The sequence below is a fragment of the Macaca thibetana genome, chromosome 10, assembly GCF_024542745.1.
Source record: "Macaca thibetana thibetana isolate TM-01 chromosome 10, ASM2454274v1, whole genome shotgun sequence".
Classification (NCBI taxonomy): domain Eukaryota; kingdom Metazoa; phylum Chordata; class Mammalia; order Primates; family Cercopithecidae; genus Macaca; species Macaca thibetana.
The window spans coordinates 84186070-84209162 of NC_065587.1; the positions used below are offsets into that span (position 1 = coordinate 84186070).

General features: G+C 39.2%; 1 protein-coding gene across 9 annotated transcripts in view; it reads left to right on the plus strand.

The window, feature by feature from the left end:
- Positions 1–23093, plus strand: part of MACROD2 (mono-ADP ribosylhydrolase 2) — a 2111745-nt gene that overhangs the window by 1550350 nt on the left and 538302 nt on the right. For all 9 annotated transcript variants that reach the window (XM_050745635.1, XM_050745636.1, XM_050745637.1 and 6 more), the window contains one exon: positions 2459–2532. In XM_050745635.1, the coding sequence (XP_050601592.1) occupies positions 2459–2532 (74 nt within the window). The remainder of the gene's footprint in view (positions 1–2458; positions 2533–23093) is intronic.

The following is a 23093-nucleotide window of genomic DNA, read 5'->3' on the forward strand; positions in this document are numbered from 1 at the left end:
TTTTTTTCTTTTTTTTTTTTTTGAGATAGAGTCTTGCTCTGTGCCCAGGCTGGAGTGCAGTGGTACAAACTCAGCTCACTGCAACCTCTGCCTCCCAAGTTCAAGCAATTCCCTGCCTCAGCCTCCCAAGTAGCTGGTATTACAGGTGCTCGCCACCACGTTCAGCTAATTTTTATATTTTTAGTAGAGATGGGGTTTCACCATCTTGGCCAAGCTGGTCTTGAACTCCTGACCTCATGATCCTCCCACCTCAGGCTTTCAATGGGGTGGAGTTACAGGCGTGAGCCACCGCACCTGGCCACCTCCTTCCTTCTTTGCAGCTCACCCGTACTCTCATCCTGCTTTCCTCTCTACTTCATTTTTCCTAACCTTTCCCATTGATTCCTTGGGACTCACAGCTTATTTCTGAGGATAATGTCTCCTTGGTTCCCCATGTTACAGCTCTCTTCCTCAAATATTCTATTATTTCCTGCAAACCTCACACTTCTTTCTTGCTTAGTCCTCTTTATCTGTGTCCACATACCCCTAATACACTTGTTATGCTGCATTTTGTTTGCCTCTTTACTTGTCTATTTCCTCCCCTAGACTTTGGGCTTTTAGAGGACAGGGACTCAATAAAAGTATGACATAGCTACTTTTGTGGGGTTCAGTAATACTTTTTAACTTTAAAGAAAATTTAAAGGTTTTACATTTTGATGCCTTCATTTAAAGAAAACGAATAGGATTAAACAATTCATAACAAACGCACAATCCCAAATGTGATAGACATTACAAAGGTTCAAGAACTTATGCACATTTTCTATATCACAGCCATTGCCTCTAAGAAAAATGAAGCTTGGCTCTGATTTGTTTTGTCCCCTTTCGTAATGCACTCTCTAGCAAAGCCTGTAGAAACCTAATCAGCAAAGCAACACATATTCTTGGAAATGGGGACAATATCTGTCCTTTACCTGTCCTCTCACTCGTTTTTTTCTGAAGACCTACTGAGACCTCAACTATCAGTCTGAACTACTGGAATACATATTTGCCCTCCAATAAAACTGGGTCTTTTAAGTCTTGGCCCTCTCCATTTCTGCAACATCTCTGTCTTTCTGCATCTGTATGGACAATATCCCAGAGGACTCTGGACAAGAAAATATCTTCATAGACAAGCCATATAAAGAAAAAAAGAGGGCTGAGTTTAGGATGCTGGGAATGGCACACATTTAATGAATGTTGCTAGAAAGAAGCCAGGAAAGAATTGGTCAAACAGGAAGAAGAAGACGTGGAAGAAGACAGGGTTGAAAAATTCAGGAGGAGAAGCCACACACTCATAAAGACAGAAGTAGATTGATGGTTACCAGGGGCTTTGGGTGACAGATTGGGGAGTGACCATTAATGGGTGCAGAGTTTTGTTATGGGATGATAAAAATATTCTGGAATTAGTGATGATGGCAAGACTTTACAAACATGGTACAAACCACTGAATTGTAAACTTTCAAACAATAAGTAAGAAAGTTAAAAAAATTAAAATATGTGAGAGGAGAATAAAACATAAAAAACTAGTCAAACACATCGAACAGTAAACACATCTAACAATTTAGCTTGAAGATAAATTGAAAGGTGATGGGATTCGGTGATTAGGAAGCCAGTGGTGAGCTCAAAGAGAGTAGTTTCAGTAGCATAGTTACTCCTATCTCTTCTTCTTCCTGCTCCATAAGTATATAAATTGATAGGATTATTCCTTCACATACCATCACTATTGGCAGAATGTTTGATGGTTCTGTGGGTCCAGGAATATGTTTGGTTTAGATCAGCTAAGGTGACATTCTGAATGTGTTTTGGAGACTCTGAGCATGTACGCTCCTGCCCCCTGGGACAAAGCATAAGACTGTCATTCTTGCTTCCCTTCTAAAACCAAACCTGTACAACAAGACCTGATTAGCTCATGCTGTCTCAATTACAAGCATCACCTCTGATGGCCCCAAGTGAAACAGGAAATACCCTCTTTGAATTCTGACAGTAGGTTTCTGTGGTATGGTCCATTGGTGGAGTGCTGCTGGCCTTGTGATAGGCAGAACTGACCCTGGGCTAACTATATGTTTTCTCTGAGACACATGTACTTTTTGTTTTAAGCTGAGGATAATAAACTTTAATCTGACCACTTCTTACAAGAAAACAATACGAAAGTACATCGTAATCTATTAAGCATATATAAATATGTTTTTAATTGACATTGTTATAAGATTAGAGACACAATTAAATTATTTTTAAACTCTGTACTGGTGTAGGACCAGCCCCCTTAATGCCTGTGTGTAGGATCACAGGCTTTATATCCATGTACATCTTACTGAGGCCTGTACTTATTGACTGAATTGAATATTGCTTAAATGAGAAAACTCCAGTGTCGTAGCGTGATTAACCTCTCTATTGCCTTCATCTTTCGTTGTTCATTTGTTTTTTTCTGCTCTTCATCTAGGCTTTCCGAATGAGCCTGCTGCAGTCATTGCCCTCAGCACCATTAAGGAATGGCTTGCCAAGAATCACCATGAGGTAGGAGGAACGGCATAATCAGTGAACATTCAGGATAATGTAATCTGATGCTCAGTTCCCCCCAAAGAAGCACATAAATGTTATAAATATCAACTAAACCTAGTCAATGAGCCAAACCTAGCTGACCATTCGTCACTTGGGTTACATGAGGGTTACATTAAATATTTTTCTGTAATTGATGGAATGCAGTAACTCTATTGATCTATTTGGTGAATTGAGCAGATTCATTTAGCCATCTAATTTTTTTTCCATCTGTGGATAGTATGGGTTATATGTGTGAAAAAGAGAACAGGATGGATTTCATTAAGAATAACGAGTTTTCCTGTGCTATTTTCCTTAGAGCTAAGTTATCTTTGTTGACTTGAGGTTCCCGGTGTACAGTAATTGTTTGGTGTCTGTGTTATTTGGATTTATAACTAATCACTTCCTAAAGTCACGTCTGAGTGTGAGATTGAAGTGGGCTTGTGTAATTGATCACAAAATCGTTATGAGCAGTATTTCTTATGAAACTAAATGCCTTCATCAGAGTATTCATCATGTCTCCTATTCTGCTTACTTAATAAGATCTTTGCAATATGTTTAGTGATGAACGGGGAAATTACTCAAGTAAACAAAGCAACAAAATAACTAGAGACCATGGAGCTGTAAATTTCAGAGATTTGTTGATTTACATATTGTAACAGCTAGGAGGTTTCAGACAATGCACAATCTTACGCATTTTTCTTCTGATTTTGTTTTTCTCCTCAGTTCCATAAGGGCTATAAAAATTGTGTTTTATTTTATGGTGGACCATGAATTTAGCTTTTTTCCTTGGGTAGGGGATGAATTATTTGGAAATAATTAGATATGGAAACAGGTGATGGGATTTTCAAATGAAAGAGCACTTAGTACTTTTGTGTGTTTGAAGAAACAGCAGTGTCATTTTCTAATTATTGTAATTTCAGCATTTCTTGACCACATGGCCAAACCTATCCATTTTGCTGCTTGCCCTTTATTTTCCTCTTACTTTGAAATGTATAAATGTGGCGACTTCAATTTAAAGGATATCTGAAATTACCTCAAAGAAGCAGAAGAAAAACAAATAGCTAAAATATCCAGCTTACAAAACATGTCTTTGACATGTGTTATTTTCTTTTCACAAGAACCTTATGAAATGTCTAGGGTAGGTATATGTTATCTTCATCCACATTCTCCCTCAAAAGGTTAAATGACATACTCAAGATTGGAAAGTCACAGAACCAAGAGACTGACCCAGTTCTCATAACTCACTGGACATTCCTTATTGGAATGCCATGGAGGCCAGAAAGAGAAACTCAGTTCCTTTAAAAGCCAGTTATCTTCAATATATCGCTTGGTCATAGTAAATGTTCCACACCTGGATTAACTGCTTTGCAAAAGTGTTGCATGAGTGAAAGTTGATAACCGAGCAAGTGTATCAGTGCATATCCATCATTTCTACTAGAATAGTAATCCAAGGATATGCCCCACTGGAGGAAGTTTTCATGCGTCATCTTGGCATGTGATGGACAAATGCATAAACTCATATCATTGAGGATGTGGTGATGAAGAATAAATATGTTGGTCACATGTACAGCTCATCGACAAATTCTACTCATTGATTCTCTCTAGCTAAATTATACAGAAAGTTATTTTCCATAGAAATTTTCTAATCTAGTGTTTTCTGCTTAATTCACTTGCCTACCCTGTCTTTGAGTCTATTCTTTTGCTTTCAGATCCTTTTATTTTTCTGCTAATTTCTTGGGTCCATTGTAGAAAATATAGATAATTTGGACTGAGAAACTCAGTTATTACTATTGCAACTTTAAACATATCCTGCGCTGATTCCCTTTTTAAAAAGACCTTGAGTTTCAATATGCTAATTTAAGCAAGTCAATTTGAGCACATCAGGTTTTTCTAAATAAATGAATTCTAATTGGTAGGTCATAGATAAAAGCTAAATAAATTGATTAGCAGTATTTTGATTTATTTTTTGCTCTGTTAAAACAAACAGACTAGGTTAAGGACTTCTAAAAGAGTATTGCTTCTAATTGTTTTGTCTTCATTGCAGTATTATTTTGATGTTCTGATTGTTTAAGCTACTTATTCATCAATTCACTCATTTGATAAATATTTATTGAATCCCCCTAAGCACCAGATACTTTTTTATATTCCAGGGACAGAGCACTGAAAAACAAAATCCTTGCTTTGTCATATTGGTAGTCTAGAAAAAAAAAATTATGTTTGCTTAACATAAATTAAGCAAATACAAAATAAAGAAACAGGAAAGTTCAAAGAGTGCTTTACAAAATAAAACAGGGCAATTGGAGAATGTGTTTTTAGGTAGAGATTGTGCTGAGGACATAATCTTGGAATACAAATTTGTACAATGGGAAGGAGGAAGCCAAGCCAGACAGAAGTCTTGAGGTAAAACATTCCACACAGAGAGAACCACAGGAGAAAAGCCTGGAAGACAGAATGAGCTTACTGCTTACTAGCAATGGTGAGACCCAATGTGGTTGAAGCAGAGAGATGAAAGAATGGCAGGAGACAAGTTTGGAGAAATAGACAGAGTCAGATTATGGGGTCTTGTGGTTCATAGAGAGACTTTGAATTTTATTCTAGTGGGTAGTTGTTGAAGCGTTTTGGGCAGGAGACTAACACAGATAATTCACCTTTAAAAAACAAGCCTGGCTGCTCTTCCAAAAAGAATATCTGATATTTATAAGATACCAGAGTAAGAAATGGCAGATCAATTAAGAGGATGCTGCAGTAAATCCAGGCAGGAGGTGAGCGTGCTCTGGAATACAGCGGTGGTAGAAAAGGAGGTAACAAGCATCAAGTTGGGGGTACACTTTGATGATGCCGCCAATAGGACTAGAGGATTGTTTTCTGTTAGGATGGGGTAGCTTATGCTGCAGTTACAAACTACCCCCAAATCTTGGTATCACAAACAGCAAAGGTGTGTTTCTTGCTCACACTGTTGGTACATCTTGAGTCAGCAGAGAGACCTGACTTACAAACCCAGGCTGACAGATAACTCTACCGTGGGAAGTATCATCTATCACATGGCAAGAAAAGATAGATAATCAATTCCCTTGTAGAAATGTTTCTACAAAGGAATGATGCATATAACTTTTGCTCACATTTCATTGTCCAGAAAAAGGCACCCAGGGACTAAGTTCCAGGAGACAAGAAAATGTAGCCTTTTTGTATGTTCAGAATAGAGCAAACTGAATATTGACAAAAATTAGTAGTGTCTATTATAAAGGTAAATCAGATGTGCTCTATGGCAAAAAGAGAAGAATCAAGGATGACAACTAAATTTTTGGCCTGAGCTGCTGAGTAAGTTTTGGTGCATTTACTGAGATGAAGAATATTGGTATAAGAGCATGTTTATATGAAAAATACAAAGAAGACAAGAATTGTGTTGCCATGCTACAGATAGTTAAGGTCTGAAATGATTTTAGATATCAAATGAAGATTTCATGTAGACAATTGGTTATTGGAGCCTAAAGCTCAGGAAAGAAGTAGGAAAGAAAGACCTGGTGAAATTGATCAGATTACCATAACTTTAACTTGGGTTTGGCCTCAGTTTGAGATTGCTTGCAAGAAAAAGGACTATGGTCAAAAGGAGAATGTGTTGTATCAGTGAACTACATTTTTAAAAAAGTCTTGAAATCCAAGGGCCAGAACTAGAGACGAGTCTCATGAATGATAGAATCCCAAACTATAAAACCAATGAGAACCTAGGTAGCTCATTTTCATTCTCTCCCACTCCATCTCTATGTCTCTCTCTCCCGTGTCTCTGTTTCATTATTATTATCATTTTGCATGTTATCTTTTATTCTCATTCACCTGCTTACATGTGGCCCCATTGTGACTGTGTGTGTCCATTCATGGGTCAATCAGCCCTACCTGGGGCAAGGCCTGGGTTCGATGGATAAGGTTGCATTTTCTGAAGCTCTTAGCTGGTTGGGTTCCCCAAAAATTTTCCTTTAAAACACAAAAAGGAGGAATCTATGTAATGTGAGTCTCCCATCAGTGGTCATACTTTTCTTATTCAGCTGAGTTTATTATTCAACATTCACAAATTTCATGGTCTGTGGCTGTCATTCCCCATTAATAATCGATGCTGTCATATAATTGATGAGCTTTTACATTTCACTATTAACTTACTCTCTGATTTCTAAACCATCAGGAATGTGCACTTTTTCTTTTCCAGCACAGTAGTTGATTTGCTTATGTTTAATTTCATAAATCACCACCAGCTGGTGTGGCTGGATGCTTCCACACCCAGAGAGGTCTGACTGGAGTCCCAGTGGTCAGGAGGAAGAAAATCATATTCTGTTGCCCACCATCCACTTGTTTAATTTACCCAAAGTCTGAACTGCGAGGGCACAGCATACATTTAAGAGGACTCAGAAACCCTGGGGGAGGAACCCTGCTGCACACACAGCGTAGTGGCTCAAACAATGGCAATTCTAGCAGAAGAGCTAAAGCAGCACTTCAACAACAACAAAAAAAAAAAAAAAAAAAAAAAGAAAAAGAAGAAGAAGGAGAATTCTCAAAAGTCTATAACTGAGGCACAAAAATGACTTAGAATTGAAAAACATAATGACTCTTGAGTTGAAAAATTTAAGAAAAAAACAAAATAGAATATTCACTACTGAGAACTGAATTATTGCTATGAGAAGATCCGATTGATGAATTATCTCACAACACAGAAGAGGAATACAGAGAAATGAAAATCATGACTGAAGAGGTAAGGTGGCAGAGAAGCCCAGGGATCAAACATAAGACAGACAGGGTCTGAAGATTACCCACTGGCATTTTCAGCTAAATTAAGTATTAAGAACTTCTGAGTTCAGAAAACCAAAAGAAAAGAATATCAGAATTGGCAGTAAAAATTGACAGCAGGTAGCATGATACCCTTTCTCTAAGTGCACCATTTTTCTCAAGTAGTAACTTTATTACAGAAATAGGTGAGCAAAATAAGAGACTGTTATGGAAATGAGCAGTGGAAATGTGGCCTAGATTTCTAAGTTGGGGTGGCTTCTCTGTGTTATCAAATGCAATTTCATGCATTCCTTATTTTTCATGCAATCTAAAAATATAATTCTTTGTGGAATAGGGATTTCCCCACTCTGCAGCTCTGAGACCCCCTGCTCATATCTGAAAGTTAGCCTAAGAAATGTTTTTACAGTACTCGTTCTATTGTTCTACCCCAGGGACTCATATGGCATTTGGCTATTGGTCTCTGGGACAGTGTACATGTTTGCCATTTTTTTCCACAGAAAAGTAGAACAGGATGCGTTTCACTCTTCAGAGCCACAAATGTCCTGATAGTGTGAGATATTTGTAAGTCATGGCAGTCATATTCAATATTTCAGATACCTCAATGGAGCAAGCATCCTACAGCACCTAGCACCATTTGTCCGGTTTCCCAGAAAGTCCTGCTAGTCAGGGGATACGGCTTCTAAGATGAAGATTCTGAGCTGGAAGATCAGTGGATTTCCCAGGAACTTTTAAATGTGAAACCCTAAAGTGCTCATCAAGGATTAGTTGTGTCATGAAGGAAACCTGAACCCTTCTCCTCCTACCATCAATTATAAAGAAGCAGATAGATGGACAGAAGTTCAGCATTCTAGGAGGCTCTAAGTAAAGCTGTGGTCACCTGCAACTATCCAAAGGGGAGCCCATGGTTCCCCTGAAGCCCGGCCCCAGCATCATCTCTGTGGGCTGTTGAGGATGGACTCCTTCCCGCTGAACTACTCCAAGGGAATTCCCTAATATTCTCCCTCCTATCTATACTGCTCTCCTCCCCAGACAGATCCCATTGTTCTAGGCTGGGGACAATTCAATGGAGAAGTGTTTGGTTCATCTTTGAAGGCCCTTGGCTAGGTCACCTGGCTAGACCTGGAAATCACTGGCAAGGAAAAAACCCCAGCTCTGTATTTTCAAAACCCAAATGGGTTTTCTTTTATGTAGGAGGAAGGTGGTACTTTTCTCTCCTCGCATGCAGGGTTTGGGTCTTTGCCTGACATAATTTTTTAAAACTATGCCTTTAGCACAAACAGATTGTTGTTCAAAATGTTAAATATCATCTACTTGTCATTTAAATAGTTTACTCTGTGCCTTCTGAGGGAAACACAACACCTGTGGTATTGCTGTTTGTCACTTAAAGTAGCAAGCTTACAGATGTGGCAGGGGATCCTGAGATGCTGTGTATATGTGGCAGCATCGCTCTGAGACAGATGTCCAACTCTGCAATTTCATACCAGCCAAGGCCCCCAGACCTTACCCAGTGTGGTCTAGGCCTCACGGTAAGCTGCTGATAGCCAGAGACAAAAGAAGCTTTGAGTTCATCCTTGATGTCCTTTGGAAGTAGAGACGTTGGTCTCTACTGCGTGGAAGCAGTTAGCCTTGTCACCTTCCCTTGCCTTCCAATATTCAGGCACATAATTCACAAACTGCTGAAGAAGCTAAACATATTTCTCTACCCCAGAAAACAGAATTAGGAATCCACTGTAGAAATGTACGTCCAGCCTCCTGAGTGGTTCAGATGCTGCTCTCATGCTGATTTGACAAGGTCGAGGACACAGCCACTTGGTTCCTCATTACTGATCACAAAGAAACTGTTGCACTTTAACTTCAGGTGCCAAGACTATTTTTTCCCCCTTCTTGGCAGAGGTCTTTGAGCATATGCGGTGTTAAAAATTGTTTGCCACTTTTATTTCAGCATCACATTATGGATCACCAAAAAAACCCCAGTGTGGGGCCTGCCTTATGTCTCTGACATGAAATGCCTTAGGATCTTTGTGATTCTTAAAAAGGGGGTTTAAACGAAACGTGAAATGATGCTTACATTTATGATGGGAAAATTATATATTTCAAAACAAGCTCCAAATTCCTGTGGACTATTATTTACACTTATGCAAAAAGCATAACGTGCCATCCTCCAAATCTATGCAATGCAGGGGTGTGGTTAACATTCAGAGACCTGGAAAGAGCCAATGAAATGCTCCGTGCTGTCTCTCAAGAATGCCTTTATATGTCCACAAACATCATCTGAGTATTATGGCCTTAGTTTTTGGTGGAATTTAGTGTTAAAATTTGTGCACTTGAAAAAACAAATTGCAACATTGAAATGGTCACATCCTGTGCAGTAATGTGGTTATGGTAATAATCATCATCATCCTAATATGCTGCCATAAAAACATATCCTTTGACTAGCCCAAACATGACGTTCAGGTGGAGCCATGACACTCATAGGCTGTGACAGCACTGAGGACAATTATTCCCAGACTTTGTAGATACGCTGTGTTACATTTGCTCTTCAAGAACCCTGATGACTCACTAACATTTTACATTTTCTCTCTACCTCTTTATTTTTCTCTCCCTCTCTCCCTACCCTTCTCTTTCTCTCTCTCTCTCTCCTTTCTTCCCTCCTTTCCTTCTGTCTCCCTCCCTCTTTTTTCCTTCCTCCCTCCCTTCCTGCTTCTCTCAATTCCTTCTTCCGTTTTTCTTTTTTTTCTCTGCGTTTCTTCCTTCCTTTTCTTTTCTCTTTTCTTTCTTTTCTTTTCTTTTCCTTTCTTTCTTTCTTTTTCTTTTTCCTTCCTTCCTTCCTGTCTTTCTCTCTCTCCTTCCTTCCTTTCCTCCTTCCTTTTTATTTTTTTCTTTTCTTTTCTTTCCTTTTCTTTTCCTTCCTTTTCTCTTTTCTTTTCTTTCTTTTCTCTTCTTTTCTTTTCTTTTTTCTTTTTCTTTCTTTCTTTTCGCCCCCCACCCAGACAATCCCTTATCACTCTGAGGCTGTCATTGTTGGAATATTGTTCCATTGTTAGAATAAAAGCTAAGCCCCAAGGAAGCTTCTCCCCTTCTGATGGGGGCATTCCAGTGCTTGGTGTCACCATACACTGCCGCACACAAGAGTTTGCCAGGTGGACAGATCCACCAACACTTCCAGCTTCAACCTGCTTTAGCATCTCTTGCAGTTGGCACAGTGAGGTTTTGGAGCCAGAAGCTAAAGCCCCAAGACAACATCAAGGGTTGCTTTCATGCTCCATAGCCCTGTTGTGGTCAGTAGGAAGCACAGTACATGGAAAAATATGCATTTTGCTGTTTCAGTTAGTGAGCCTATTACCAGTCAGCCAGCGATGGGGAGGGCTCTAATTACACACTTCTACGCATTGAGCTGAGCTTGCCCAAATGCCCTGTCCCCCATTCTTACTCTGGTGGGGGGCTCATTAAAGTCCAACAAATGTTTTGTTTTGTTTCCTCCCAGTAAGGGGTATCAGGCAATCAAGGCCTTGGGGTGCTCTAGGGACACCAACCTACAGTCCCATGTAGATTAGGGTGGCTTGCTGTCTTCTGCACTTGCATATAATCAATATACATCCTTCTCAGCCAGCCCTCCTGAACATAGTACTATGTCCATTATGCCACGTTGTGTCTAGATAAACAGAATGGAGTGCATGGGATTGCAGAGAGAACCTAGAAAAATACTCTGTTGGGGTTGAGTGGTTTGAGGGGGTTGGGATTTTGTTTAAATAGGCATGGAGGGTAATTCATATATACTGCCACTAGGTCTAGACCTTCTAGAAAGAGTTCTAGCACATGTAGAATAGGTACATGAAGGAGTTAAAGAGGGAAGAAAGAGGGAAGGGAAATCAATATTTATCTGACCCCTGATGTGTCCCGTGGCAGAGGCATGGCCCAAAGACACATTCTGTCTTCACAAAACTCTCTTCAAGGTAGTTATTTTTAAATCTTTAATATCCCAGATATGACAGTTAAAGGGAATTTTAAAAGTCAACTAATAAGGCACTTTCGTGTTCTACTATAACCTTGCTTCTGTGACCCGTCTAGGGTTGGGCACCTTACCCAGGTTTAGCCATATATGAGAGTAGTACCCAAATAGGTTGGTTAGGGTTTTCCCATGGGATTTCTTTGCCACCTGGAGTCAGGAATAAAAAATGGTGGTGAAGCTGAGGGATGTGGAGCACAGCTACCATGTTCCCTACCATTTTGGAAGGTTCTTCTTTAAGAAGATAATTTGAAGATGTCCCAGATCTGGGGGCAGTTGGCAAGAGTCATAGAGCCATTCTGTTGGTTCAAGTGAGGAACCAAAACTGAAGCAAAAAGCAGTATATTTTAGCAAAATGCAATGGCCACCCATTTTAAGTTTTTACAACTCAAAAATAATTTTTAACTAGAGAAAAGGGAAGGTTGAGAATCATTTGAAGGATTATTTTTTTTTCAAAAGTATATGCTTTAAATAGTTTATTCTACCACTTTCAGAGAACCTCTGCTATATTGAACCACTATTTATGATGAGAATATTTTACATCCTTCAAATGTGTTGGCTGGAAAAATATTTGAGAGTCACTGTCCTAAATAGTAAAATTAGTTAGAGTGCTTTTTATAAAATCAGTCTTTCAATATTCCCTTCATACTAGAGGAACAGCAAAAGACAGTAATTAACTAATTAATTAATTTTCTGATGGCTGTATTTTCCTCCTTCTTTCCTGCAACCTGGAGGTAGGAAACACACATTAACAGAAGCCAGTGCTGAGGAGAGACTAAGAAATATCATGAGACAGGTGAAATAGAAACTCTTTAAAATCAAACTTCGGGGTACAGGTATTTAAAAAAAGGAGAGAGAATGCAGTTTGCTCAGATGGCTTGGCCGGGATGTTCCTAGGGTTGGGATTGGTATATTTGAAAAAGAATGGATCCCTTTGCAAAGTCTGGCTTAGAAGTTCCAAGCCTGCAGGAATGTACTCAGGAGCCCACTATGTAACAGAAGCTCAGCTCCTCTTCCATGCAGCAAGAATGGGAACTGTGGCTCCTGGAAGTAGGGTGGTAAGAGGTAGGGTGCAGTTATAACCACCACTGTGTACCCTCACTCCAAAGAGGAAGTTTGGTGTTCTAACCTGATTCTTCCACATTCTTACATAGCTTTAAACAATTAACTCCAGCTCTCTGGACTCCATTTCTTCATCTGTAAAATAGGGAGGGTGAGCTTGTCTCTTCTACCTTCAAGATTCTGTGCCATTGATGTCTGTCCTCTGGAGCAGGCGCACTGATGCATCCTGCCCATGCCTTTGCCCGTGTCTTCATAGCACAATCAAATCTATAGGAAGCCTTACACTCCATGATTCTCCAGGCTCCTCCGGTGGCATACCAAAGATCAAGCAACATTTGCATGTGCTGTCTGTATGCCTTTAAGATGATTACCAACCCCCATATGGGTGTATCTTTAGAGTTGATATTAACAACCTTGACCCATTTAATGTAGGAGGAGAGGCCGCCATGTTGATTTTCTGTAAATGATCTGGATTACATGGTGGTTTCAAAATAGCCAACTTTTAACGCTCCTTATGAAATTAAATGTGCTGATTATCCAAATGATGTGACATTTTTATAAATAGAAAATAAACCTCTGAGCATGTGGTTGTATCTACATCAGACACGGGGATAAAAACAACACTGGGAGGTCCTATTGAAGGACATTCTAACAACTGTTTTCTGCAGCTAGAAGCATGCACCTCCATCCCTGCTAGGTAGGAAGCAAAAAGAAACCTTTTCCTTGTCCTTTACCTTGATGGACTTGGACTCGTATGCTGCCCTGATTGAAGGGAAAATTAACAGTTTTGACGCTGTCATCTAGCTCAACTCAGGAAAAACAAAAAGGCACTTTCCCATTCTAGTGGAATTAAATGATTTGCTTGTTAATGGGTGATGTTTTCAGCCAGGGTACTGTTTCAGATAGAAGCTGTGACCAGACCTGAAACCATCTCATTGTTTCTCTAATCACATGTAGGCAAAGAGGTGGTTCCTCTGGAAACACTAGACTCATTTGATGATGCCATTGCTACTCACTAGGGTAAGAAAACTAAATAGGTCTGGCAAAGCACTTGCTTCTCCAATTTCATGGCTCAACACAAAACATACTAGAAGAAACATCCCAAGAGTGTGAGCCTCTGGCCATGCACCATTGGAGGCTGTAACAGTGGGCCCCATGACAGAAGGGCTAGCTAACGTGCTCTCCTGCAATCAGATTATGTTGTCTACATTTCTATTTATGAACTCCTTCGAAGTATGTGGCAGAAAGCCCCAACCTTTTAGTGAAGAGACTATTCATCTGCAAGAAGCAGAGAAGAGAAGAATATTGGGGGATCTACTATTAACTAAACTTGTGTTGAATAGAAGTTACTAAAACCTGGTCAGATTCACATCTGTGATTCCAGGTTGAGGGCCTCAGGGAAGGAAGTGAAACCCCAGTTGGATCCTGAAATACTGGCCTTAGACTCGATTCCACAGCAAGGGTTGCAGCCACCTAGCATGTGAGCTGCTGGGCACCAGGGCAAGTGATGGCCAGTGGCGGGAAGGAGCTATGCACACATATAGCCTCTGTCATGTTGACTCTTTAAAAGAAGATATAAGAAGAAAAAAAAATTAAATGATATCATTTAAGTTTCATAGTAAACCATTGACTGAAATAAGACACATGAATTCACTTTTCTTCTAATTGGTCCAATTAGAAGACATATGAATTCTCACATGTTCCTTAGCTTCTTTCTGCATTGATGTGATGCTAGTACATAAAGACTTTTACTTGTTGTTGTTTCTCTGACACTGCTTCTCAATATAAGCCCAAAACTTCACCTTTTGCTCATGGGGTCTTTAAAAAAAGGCCCAGCAATCTCCCCTAAAGCTGGAGACAAAACTGGATTTCCTGGACTTATTGAGATGTGATGTGTCAGTTTACAACATAGGGCCTTTCTGAAGAATTTTAAAGAATAATTTTACTCATGTGAAATTTTCACTTTATGTGCTGAGATTAGAGTTTGAACATTGCATAAGAATAACTCAGCTGTATATATTTTGCAACATAAATGTTGCCTGTTTCTAACCAGCAGATTTCCCTTAGTCTGGGCTGCTTCTTCTGCCCTGTTACCTACTGAAGTACTCCCCTAATGACCAAGGGGTTGCTTAGCTTATTAGTGAGACAAGGAGATTCTTGGAGATGTGACAATCATTCTGGACCTATTCTTCACCTGTAAGATAAGGTGAAAATCACTTGGGAAAAATACTTAAATCAGATACTGGGGCATACCCTAAATGTACTGTATCAGAGTATCTGAGAAGATAGTGGCCTATATTTTGAAAATTTCTCCAGCTACTGGTTGAGAAAGATTAGACCAGTTGCTCTCAACAATCTTTTATGGCTAGGACATACTGCAGTAAAAACTTACATTCGTTCTTTTCAGTGCTTCAGTGAGGAAAATGCTATGTTAAGTGAGAACTGTGAGAGTAAATCTCTCCTCTCAACCAGTTTACGACTGGCCTTCTAACAAGGGATTAGGAGCCTAGGGTTGGGGCTGTATTGTCTAGCTAGTCCTGGGGCGGCCACAGCTTACTTTCTACTCACAAGCACTTGACATGGGTTGACCAATAAGTGAATTTGATGAAGTTTACACATAATGTAACTCAACTCACATTAAATATCCACGGGAGTTGCTAGACAGCTTTTGTGGCACACTGTACATAGTAGAGGCCTTTTGCCATCTTTTAGAAAGCATTTTAGTATATTCCCAATATCCGGTTGATAGTAATCATTGTCTCTGGATATTGCCTTTGATGCCTCCATGCAAGAGATGCATGTAATAAGTTAGCAAAAATCATTAACATATACAACTGAATTCTTCTCTGAGTACTTATCTTCGGCAGATTTGAAAATAAAGCCAACAGGGCTATCTCATGGATCTTATGTAATTATATTGGTTCCTGAAACAGCTTTTGAGAATGAAGTACTCAGTCATGTGAAGCAAATTAATTCTCCCTGGACATGAAGGTGCCATTAAGCATGGCCGCAGCAGATGATTTTCTGGTTGGTACCCCGTTGTCCTTTACTGGAGCCTGTTTACACCACCCTCATGTGAATCAGACCCTGGATGTGGAGATATGTGCCACCCACAGAGCTTCTAGGAGCCCCCACCACTGGTGCAATTAAATTTCTTTAAGGAATTAGGAAATGAACCTCTATATTAAAATTCGTTGCTGAGAACACTACCTACCTTAATATTTTCTGCTGTTCAAAATTTTACTCTGAAAACAATTAGAGCCTGATGGGGTGTGCATTTGACAGTGCAAATGGAGCTACACATGACCTGGGTGTGCTTCAGCTAAGCACAGGGCAGCTTAGGAATGTATTAAGTTGAGTAATTATCTCATATGTTTTTCCCTTGGGTTCAGTGACATCTACAAAGTTCATTTTTCTAAGTTCTTCTCTCTACAAATTTAAACTCAAGGGAAATAGGATCCATATGTCCCTGATTCATTTGCACTAACTCATCAAACGTTCTTTTCTTTATAAGTTATTAGATGTCTACAGAGGATTTCAACTGTTTTTTATAAGTTCTTTTAAGCGTTTTTGTCTAGAGGCAGGAAATGGCCATTTGCCAGCAGCAAATGAACCCCCAAATAGTCACGTTCTATTCAGGAGGCAAAGGAGAAAGAAAATAAATCCCCTGTTTTCTAAGTACAGCGGGTAATGGTTTTCTTTAGAGGTGGTGATAAATGTATTCTCTGAAATGTATTATTAGACTTGTGAAATGTGTAATTAAAGGAATTCCATGAAATTGTTGCAGCAGGAATGGGATTTAAATTGCCCCCGAGCCTCCTTCCACACATGCATTATTACTTTACCTGTGAAACTCTTAAAAGCTGTTGGTTTACTCAGCAGCTTAGAGCCTTGAACTAAGTGAAACATGAAATATCTTCAATATATGTACCAGAGGCTGTGTGTATGTGTGTGCTTGCATGTGTGCACATGGATATGTGTGTGAGACAGTGACAAGGGATAGAATGATATACTCAAAGCCTACGTTGTACTGTTTTTCATATATTTCCATACTGAATTCAAGAGACTTCATTTTGAGGATTTAAAATAATGTGACATCTTGCTTCGTTACAAATAAAAGTAAACTTTTTGACCTACCAGTAATAGCCCAGGGTAACTGGATTTCAAAAGCAAATCAACTTGAGCTTGGTCTTTCACTAACTAAAAATACAGTCATGTGCCACATAATGACATTTTTTGTCACAACAGAACACATATAAAATGGTGGTCTCATAAGATTATAACGAAGTAGAAACATTCTTATCACCTAGTGATACTCTGATGATTCTGAACTGATGTGGGCCTAGGCTAATGAGTTTTGTGTCTTACTTTTTGTAAAAAAAAAAGTTTTAAAAGTCAATGAACAAATTTAAAATGTTAAAAATAGAAAAAATTTACAGAATAAGGATATAAAGAAACAAAATATTTTTGTGCAGCTATAAAATGTGTTTCTATTTTAAACTGTGTTATTACAAGAGTCAAAAGTGTAAAAAATAAAAAAACACAGTAAGTTAAAGTTAATTTATATTAAAGAAACAAAATTTTCAAATAAATGTAGGGTTGCCTACATGTACAGTGTGCATAAAGTCCACAACCATGTACAGTAATGTCCCAGGCCTTCCATGTACTCACCACTCACCCACTGGCTTTCCCAGAGCAACTCCCAGTCCTGCAAACTCCATTCATGGTGGATGTCCTATGTAGGTGTACCATTTTTTAATCTTTTCTACTGTACTTTTACTGTATCTTTTCCATGTTCAGATATGTTTAGACACACAAATACTTATCATCATGTTACAACTACTTACAACATTCAGAAAAGTAACATGCTTGTAACTTAGGAGCAATAGTCTATGTCATATAACATAGGTGTGTAGTATTCTGTAGCACCAGGTTTGTGTAAGTACACTCTATGATGTTCAAAAAATAATGAAATTGCCTAATGCCACATTTCTCAGAAAGTATTCCATCATTAAGTGATACATGACTGTATGTAAATGAAAAATAGTCACAGGTGTTGAAGTATTGAATGCTTTCTTTGTCTGAGTATGTTACTTGAATTAAATAATTTAATTATCACAAAGATCCCATGTTATAGTCATAATTAGTCCCCTTTTTTGATGAGATGAGAGAACTTAGACTTTAAAGATCATACAGCAAATAAATGGCAGTTGAGTTTTTAATTCAGAATTCCAAGTTCATAACTACAATCATCAAAAGCATTGTATTTGCCCTTAATGATAAAAGTAAACTACCATGTCAGAGATCTCCTTTCAATGCTTACAAATCTCACTACAGTCGAATTCAGATTTCTTCTAGCAATATCCCATGGCACCCTCCATGCTGTAGCTCATACAACTTAGAAAGAGTTGCTTGGTAACTTATTTGTGAAACCAAGATGGCAGGTCCATGGTTTGGTCAACTTTTATTGTTTTGCCTTTAGCACAATGCCAGAACCATACTCATCGCAAGTTGAATGAAGTAATTCACAAATAGGACCTTTTATTATCCGGCCTGCTGCTCTTATAAGCTCTTAAGGCTTCATGGGATTAGAACTAGAACTGAATAGTCATTTGTGGTATCAGCATTTCTAAGCCATGGATATTTGCATTAGTTCATTAGTCAAACATGATCAAATGATTAACAAGCCCCGGAAATTTCAAAATCTCCCTGAGAGTAGGTAGACCCTAATAGTGACTAATTTCTCAGTGATCAGTGGTGCCTTTGTTGCAAATACATGGTTCTTGAGCTTACAGATTAAAATCACTACTTACTCCTGTTATCTCTGCTCAAATATTGCATCTTTGCTGAATTTTTCCTCAGCCTTAGGAAAACTTCCCTTCTAAATATCATTGTCTTTTACTGTGGTTGTAGATTTTTTACCTGTTAGCTTTCTCACTGACTCAGGGACTGTGATTGTATAAATTCACCCATGCATTGTTTTTGTTTTGTTTTTTTAATCCAAGGAGCCTGGCACATAAAAAGCTTTGACAAAAATGCGTTGAATAAACGAACATTTTACATTGTTTCTTAACTGATGGAGTTGTGCATGTATAAAGCCAGTGCATGTGTCTCATACAGATTAAGATTCAAGCCTTGAACTCTGTTCCTATCCTCAAATGAGGAAAAAGGGACTGAAAACCAGCCATAGTGTGCAGAGATCCAGCGACACTCTGGACGTGGCCCAGGCTTGGAGAAAATTCTACCCTGCTCTTTCCTTTATCTTGGACAGATGGCAGTGTGCTGGAGTTAGGCAGCTTTAGACTGTTGTCTAAAATGAGAAACTTATCCTAAGGACAAATTGGAGAAAGTCAAGACTTCAGGAAACTCACCCCCCAAGCCTAAGCTTGTGATCTGTAGATCTATAGCTGATGGGCACACGGCTTACCCACTTTGCCTGCTTTGCTTTCTGTTTTCCTGCAAAGGCTTGTGTGATTTGAAACACCAGACAACCTCAGTCTTTAGGTAACTGCATTATCCTTTTTTTCAGTTAATCTACTTTTAATTTTTCTCTCTTTTTTTAATCCACTCAACATTATCAACACTGTCAAAGATGTCAATGTTTTCATTTCCAGTTCTGATGATACTGTTTTTTAATTCTCATGTATTTCCACATGTAACTTGTTTCTGAAAGGAAAATATGCCCTTCAAAAAAATGTTGGCAGCTTAGATTTCATGTGTAATTCTTTTAAAAGCCTCTCAGTCTTTATTTATTTAGCAAATACTCACTGAGTAGCTGGCACGTCCCAGGCATTGTACACTGTTTATACAAAAGCAGTTGATATGCAATTCCTGTCCTAAGAAAGCTTACAGTCTGATGGAGAAAATACAAACAGGTAGTGATCACAGGATACTGTGGAAAGTGCTAGGATAAAGGGTGCCCAGGGCAGTGCGGGTGCTGGGCAGAGGACAGAGTCAAGGAAGACTCCGGGTGCCTTCTGGTTTGAACAGAAGGTAGAGTGTAGCCTGAATGTTTTTCCTGGGTCTTCTTTCCTTTGGGAGTGAAATCCAAATGCCTGTCCTACCACAAGACCAAGAACACCTGATCCTCGGTCCACAGACTCAAGAGGTCTCAGAGAGTTTGTAAATTTGGGACAAAGTTTACAGTTATTTTCACTAACCTCTAGTTAAAATTTAGTACCTCCTCCCATCATGACTATAGCTCCAAATCACAGTGGTATCAGCAGTTTTTGTGACTTTGTAATCAGTAGAAATCACAGATATTTCCTATCACATAACAGTTGTTGCAGAGATCTCAAAACACTAATTATGCTCATCTTGACTTCAGATTATGGTAGACCCACCGTAAGATCTTGTTTTAATGTGTTCATAAGTAGTATGCATCCTTTTTTTAAAAAAAATTATTTATTTATTTATTTTATTTTTTATTTTTTTTTATTTTTTTTAATTTATCATAAGTAGTATGCATCCTAACCACATAACACATCGTTTCCTTGTCAATGTTGTCTCAAAAAAAAGTTTCTTTTGTAATCTTTTGTACTTTTATTTATTTAAAAACCATGTTCTAGGAAGGATTCAGAAGTTCTGCTCAACTACTGAAGAGGTCCATGTTACCAAAAAGTCCCTGTGGCCACCACATACCGTTTCTCCCTTGTTCCTACCCTCCAGCCTCCTTGGCCTCTGACTCCACCCATCACCCTCATGCTGTAGGCCACCACCACATTTGCAGATTCCCCCACTTAGAAGGCTCTTCCTAAAGATCTCTACTCAACTGGCTTCTTTTATTCAGGTCTTATCTCTTAGCACCTCTTCGCAAAGACCTTTTCCTGAACCCCCACACAAAGTAGACCTGCCCTCCTTTCACTCTCCCTCACTTCCCCATTTGATTTTTGTGTACCATTCATCACTACTGGAATAGTGTATATGTGTTGGTTTATCGACTATCGTCTTACTAGAGTGGCACCTATATGAGAGCAAGGACTTCAAATGGCTTGTTCTCTTGCATATTTCCAGAGCATTGAACAATGCCTGGAAGGTAGTAGGGGCTTAATAAATGTTCACTGAACAAAAAGTAATAAACGAGTGAATGGGAGGGGAAGTAGAGAAAGGGGTATGCCAGACAGCAATCGGCGACAAAGATGCGGAGGTGACAAGAAGCCTGAACCCAGGAGCATTTACTGCAAAGTCTGACAGCAATTGGCCCCTTGTGCGCAGGGTCCCTTGGCCGTCCCGCTCTTTCCTGGCCCCTCAGCAGAAACAAAACAGGCTCATATGACTCTCTTTGATAAGAGTAGAGAATATAGTTTGAAGAACTTGTAGTCTTAACAGATAAACCTAGAAAATGCTAATGGAGCAGGTTGCCGAGCCATTTCTTATTGCCCAACCCTGCTGCCTCTTTCACCCAGTAAAGATAAGCAGACATGATTTGCATAATGTGCAGGCACAGACCATCAAAAGTCTGGAAATGAATAGAGCTGGCAACAGACATTCTTTTCAAAGGCATCCGCAATAAAACTAGACTCCTGAGAGAACTTGCAGCATACAATTTTGGGTGCCCAAAGAGCCTGCCTTATGAGGGAGAAAAAAGGTAATGGGTTCATTGTTGCCAGAATGTAGTGTCTTGACACACAGTTTGAGATGTCTGAATCTGACATTTAATAGCTGAGATGATAGCGGTCAAATACTTCTGGAGGTCAGATTCATGCAGAGCTCCTGAAAAGGTGAGAAATCACTGAGATCTGTAGTGACAAAGCTGATGAGAAGATTGATGAAATGGTGGTGGCAACAGGACAAGTCTTCAAAATAGCTTGTGAATGATTTATTTTGTAGCAGCAGAGCCAATTGACAATAGCAGATTGCTAATTAAATACCAACCACTGGGAAAATACCATAAATTTCTTTTGGCTCAGTGTTGGCAATTGTGTACTTTTAAGCAGAGAGCAAATTATTTTCCAGTGAGTGCTTCTTTTTGGACCTAAATTTTATGGGCCCCCATCTCTTTTTGCTTTCCCTTCAACCACCAGCATATTTTATTTAAAAGTAAAGAGAAGAAGAGGGAAGAAGAAAGAAGGGGAAGAAGAGAAAGAACAGGTGGGAAGATGGGAAGAAAGAGGGAGGAAGAAAGACATTCCCAAGTGGCCTAATAACATCCTATCAGAAAGGCTTTCAGCCACGTGCAGTGGCTTACACCTGTAATCCCAACACTGGGAGGCTGAGGCAGAAGGATTGCTTGAGGCCAACAGTTCAAGAATAGCCTGGGTAACATTGTGAGACCCCGTCTCTGCAAACAACAACAACAACAAAAAGTCTCACTTTCATTCTTTTCCAGTCTGTGACTAATTAAGAAACTATAAAAACTACGATTTATTGAGAAACTATCAAAAGATCAGTGTTTCGCTAAGTGTTTGTGTTCAGTAAGAGTTAACATTTACTATTTTCTATGTGCTGGACATTGTGCTAAGTGTGAATTCTCACCAGGACACTATAAAGTAGGAACTGTTAGCTCTGTTTTTCTTTTCTTTTTATTTATTTATTTATTTTTTTGAGATGGAGTCTTGCTCTGTCGCCCAGGCTGGAGTGCAGTGGTGTGATCTCCGCTCACTGCAAGCTCCGCTTCCCGGGTTCACGCCATTCTCCTGCCTCAGCCTCCCGAGTAGCTAGGACTACAAGTGCCCGCCACCTCGCCCGGATAATTTTTTTTCTCTTTTTTTTTTTTTGGAGTTTTTAGTAGAGACAGTGTTTCGCCGTGTTAGCCAGGATGGTCTCGATCTCCTGACCTAGTGATCTGCCCTCCGTGGCCTCCCAAAGTACTGGGATTACAGGCGTGAGCCACCACACCAGGCTGTTATCTCTGTTTTTCTTATAAATGAGGAAACTGAGGCAGATAGTCTTGTTTGAAATACACTGCCATTTTTTAATGAGTGTGAGAATTTCCATAAAACAATTTTTAAAGAAACTTTTTACATGAAACCAGTTGATAAGAATTATAGTTTGCTAAGAAATACAATTGAGGCAATTTAAGGAGAATCTGTAAGATAAATAAGACTTGTATTTAAATTAACTGCTGGCTACAGTTAGGAAATAAAAGAGATGGAGTCTTACTCCTAAAATGAGTAAAGCGCGAAGTGACCTCAGTTTGGACAGCAGTTAAGATGGACTGGAAGAATGAGGTAAGAATCTGGTACCTAGAGAAGCCTTATCTCGCTATGTCCACTCTCTGGTTTGCACTAGGTTGGAGAAAGCCATTCTTGGAGTCAGGGATTAATGAATGTGGGAATGCAGAGCAAAACGAGATTGCTCTCCCCAACAGTCCCATAATCTGAACCTCTATAGCTGATTGTCAAGGGCTGACCTGCAAAGGCTTTTGTGGCAAAGATGAGAAGTCTAGAATTCCATGCAATGCAGAGGAATCTCTTCTGTTGGAGTTAGGGGAAGTGGAGAGAATAAAAGAAACATTGTAATCAATTCCAACAAATAAAATAAGGACTGGGAAAAACTTAACACAGAAAAATGAAAACTTATAATAGAAAAATGATTAGTGATGAAAATAGGTAAATGTTTCTTTAAATGACTTTTTGGATAGAAGTAATCTTTTTTTTTGTTTGTTTTCAGTTAAGGTAGGTTACATTTTGATGATATCATGAAGCCTTTATGTTTGAAACCCATACTGGGAAAGGACTGAATAAAGTTCCACATG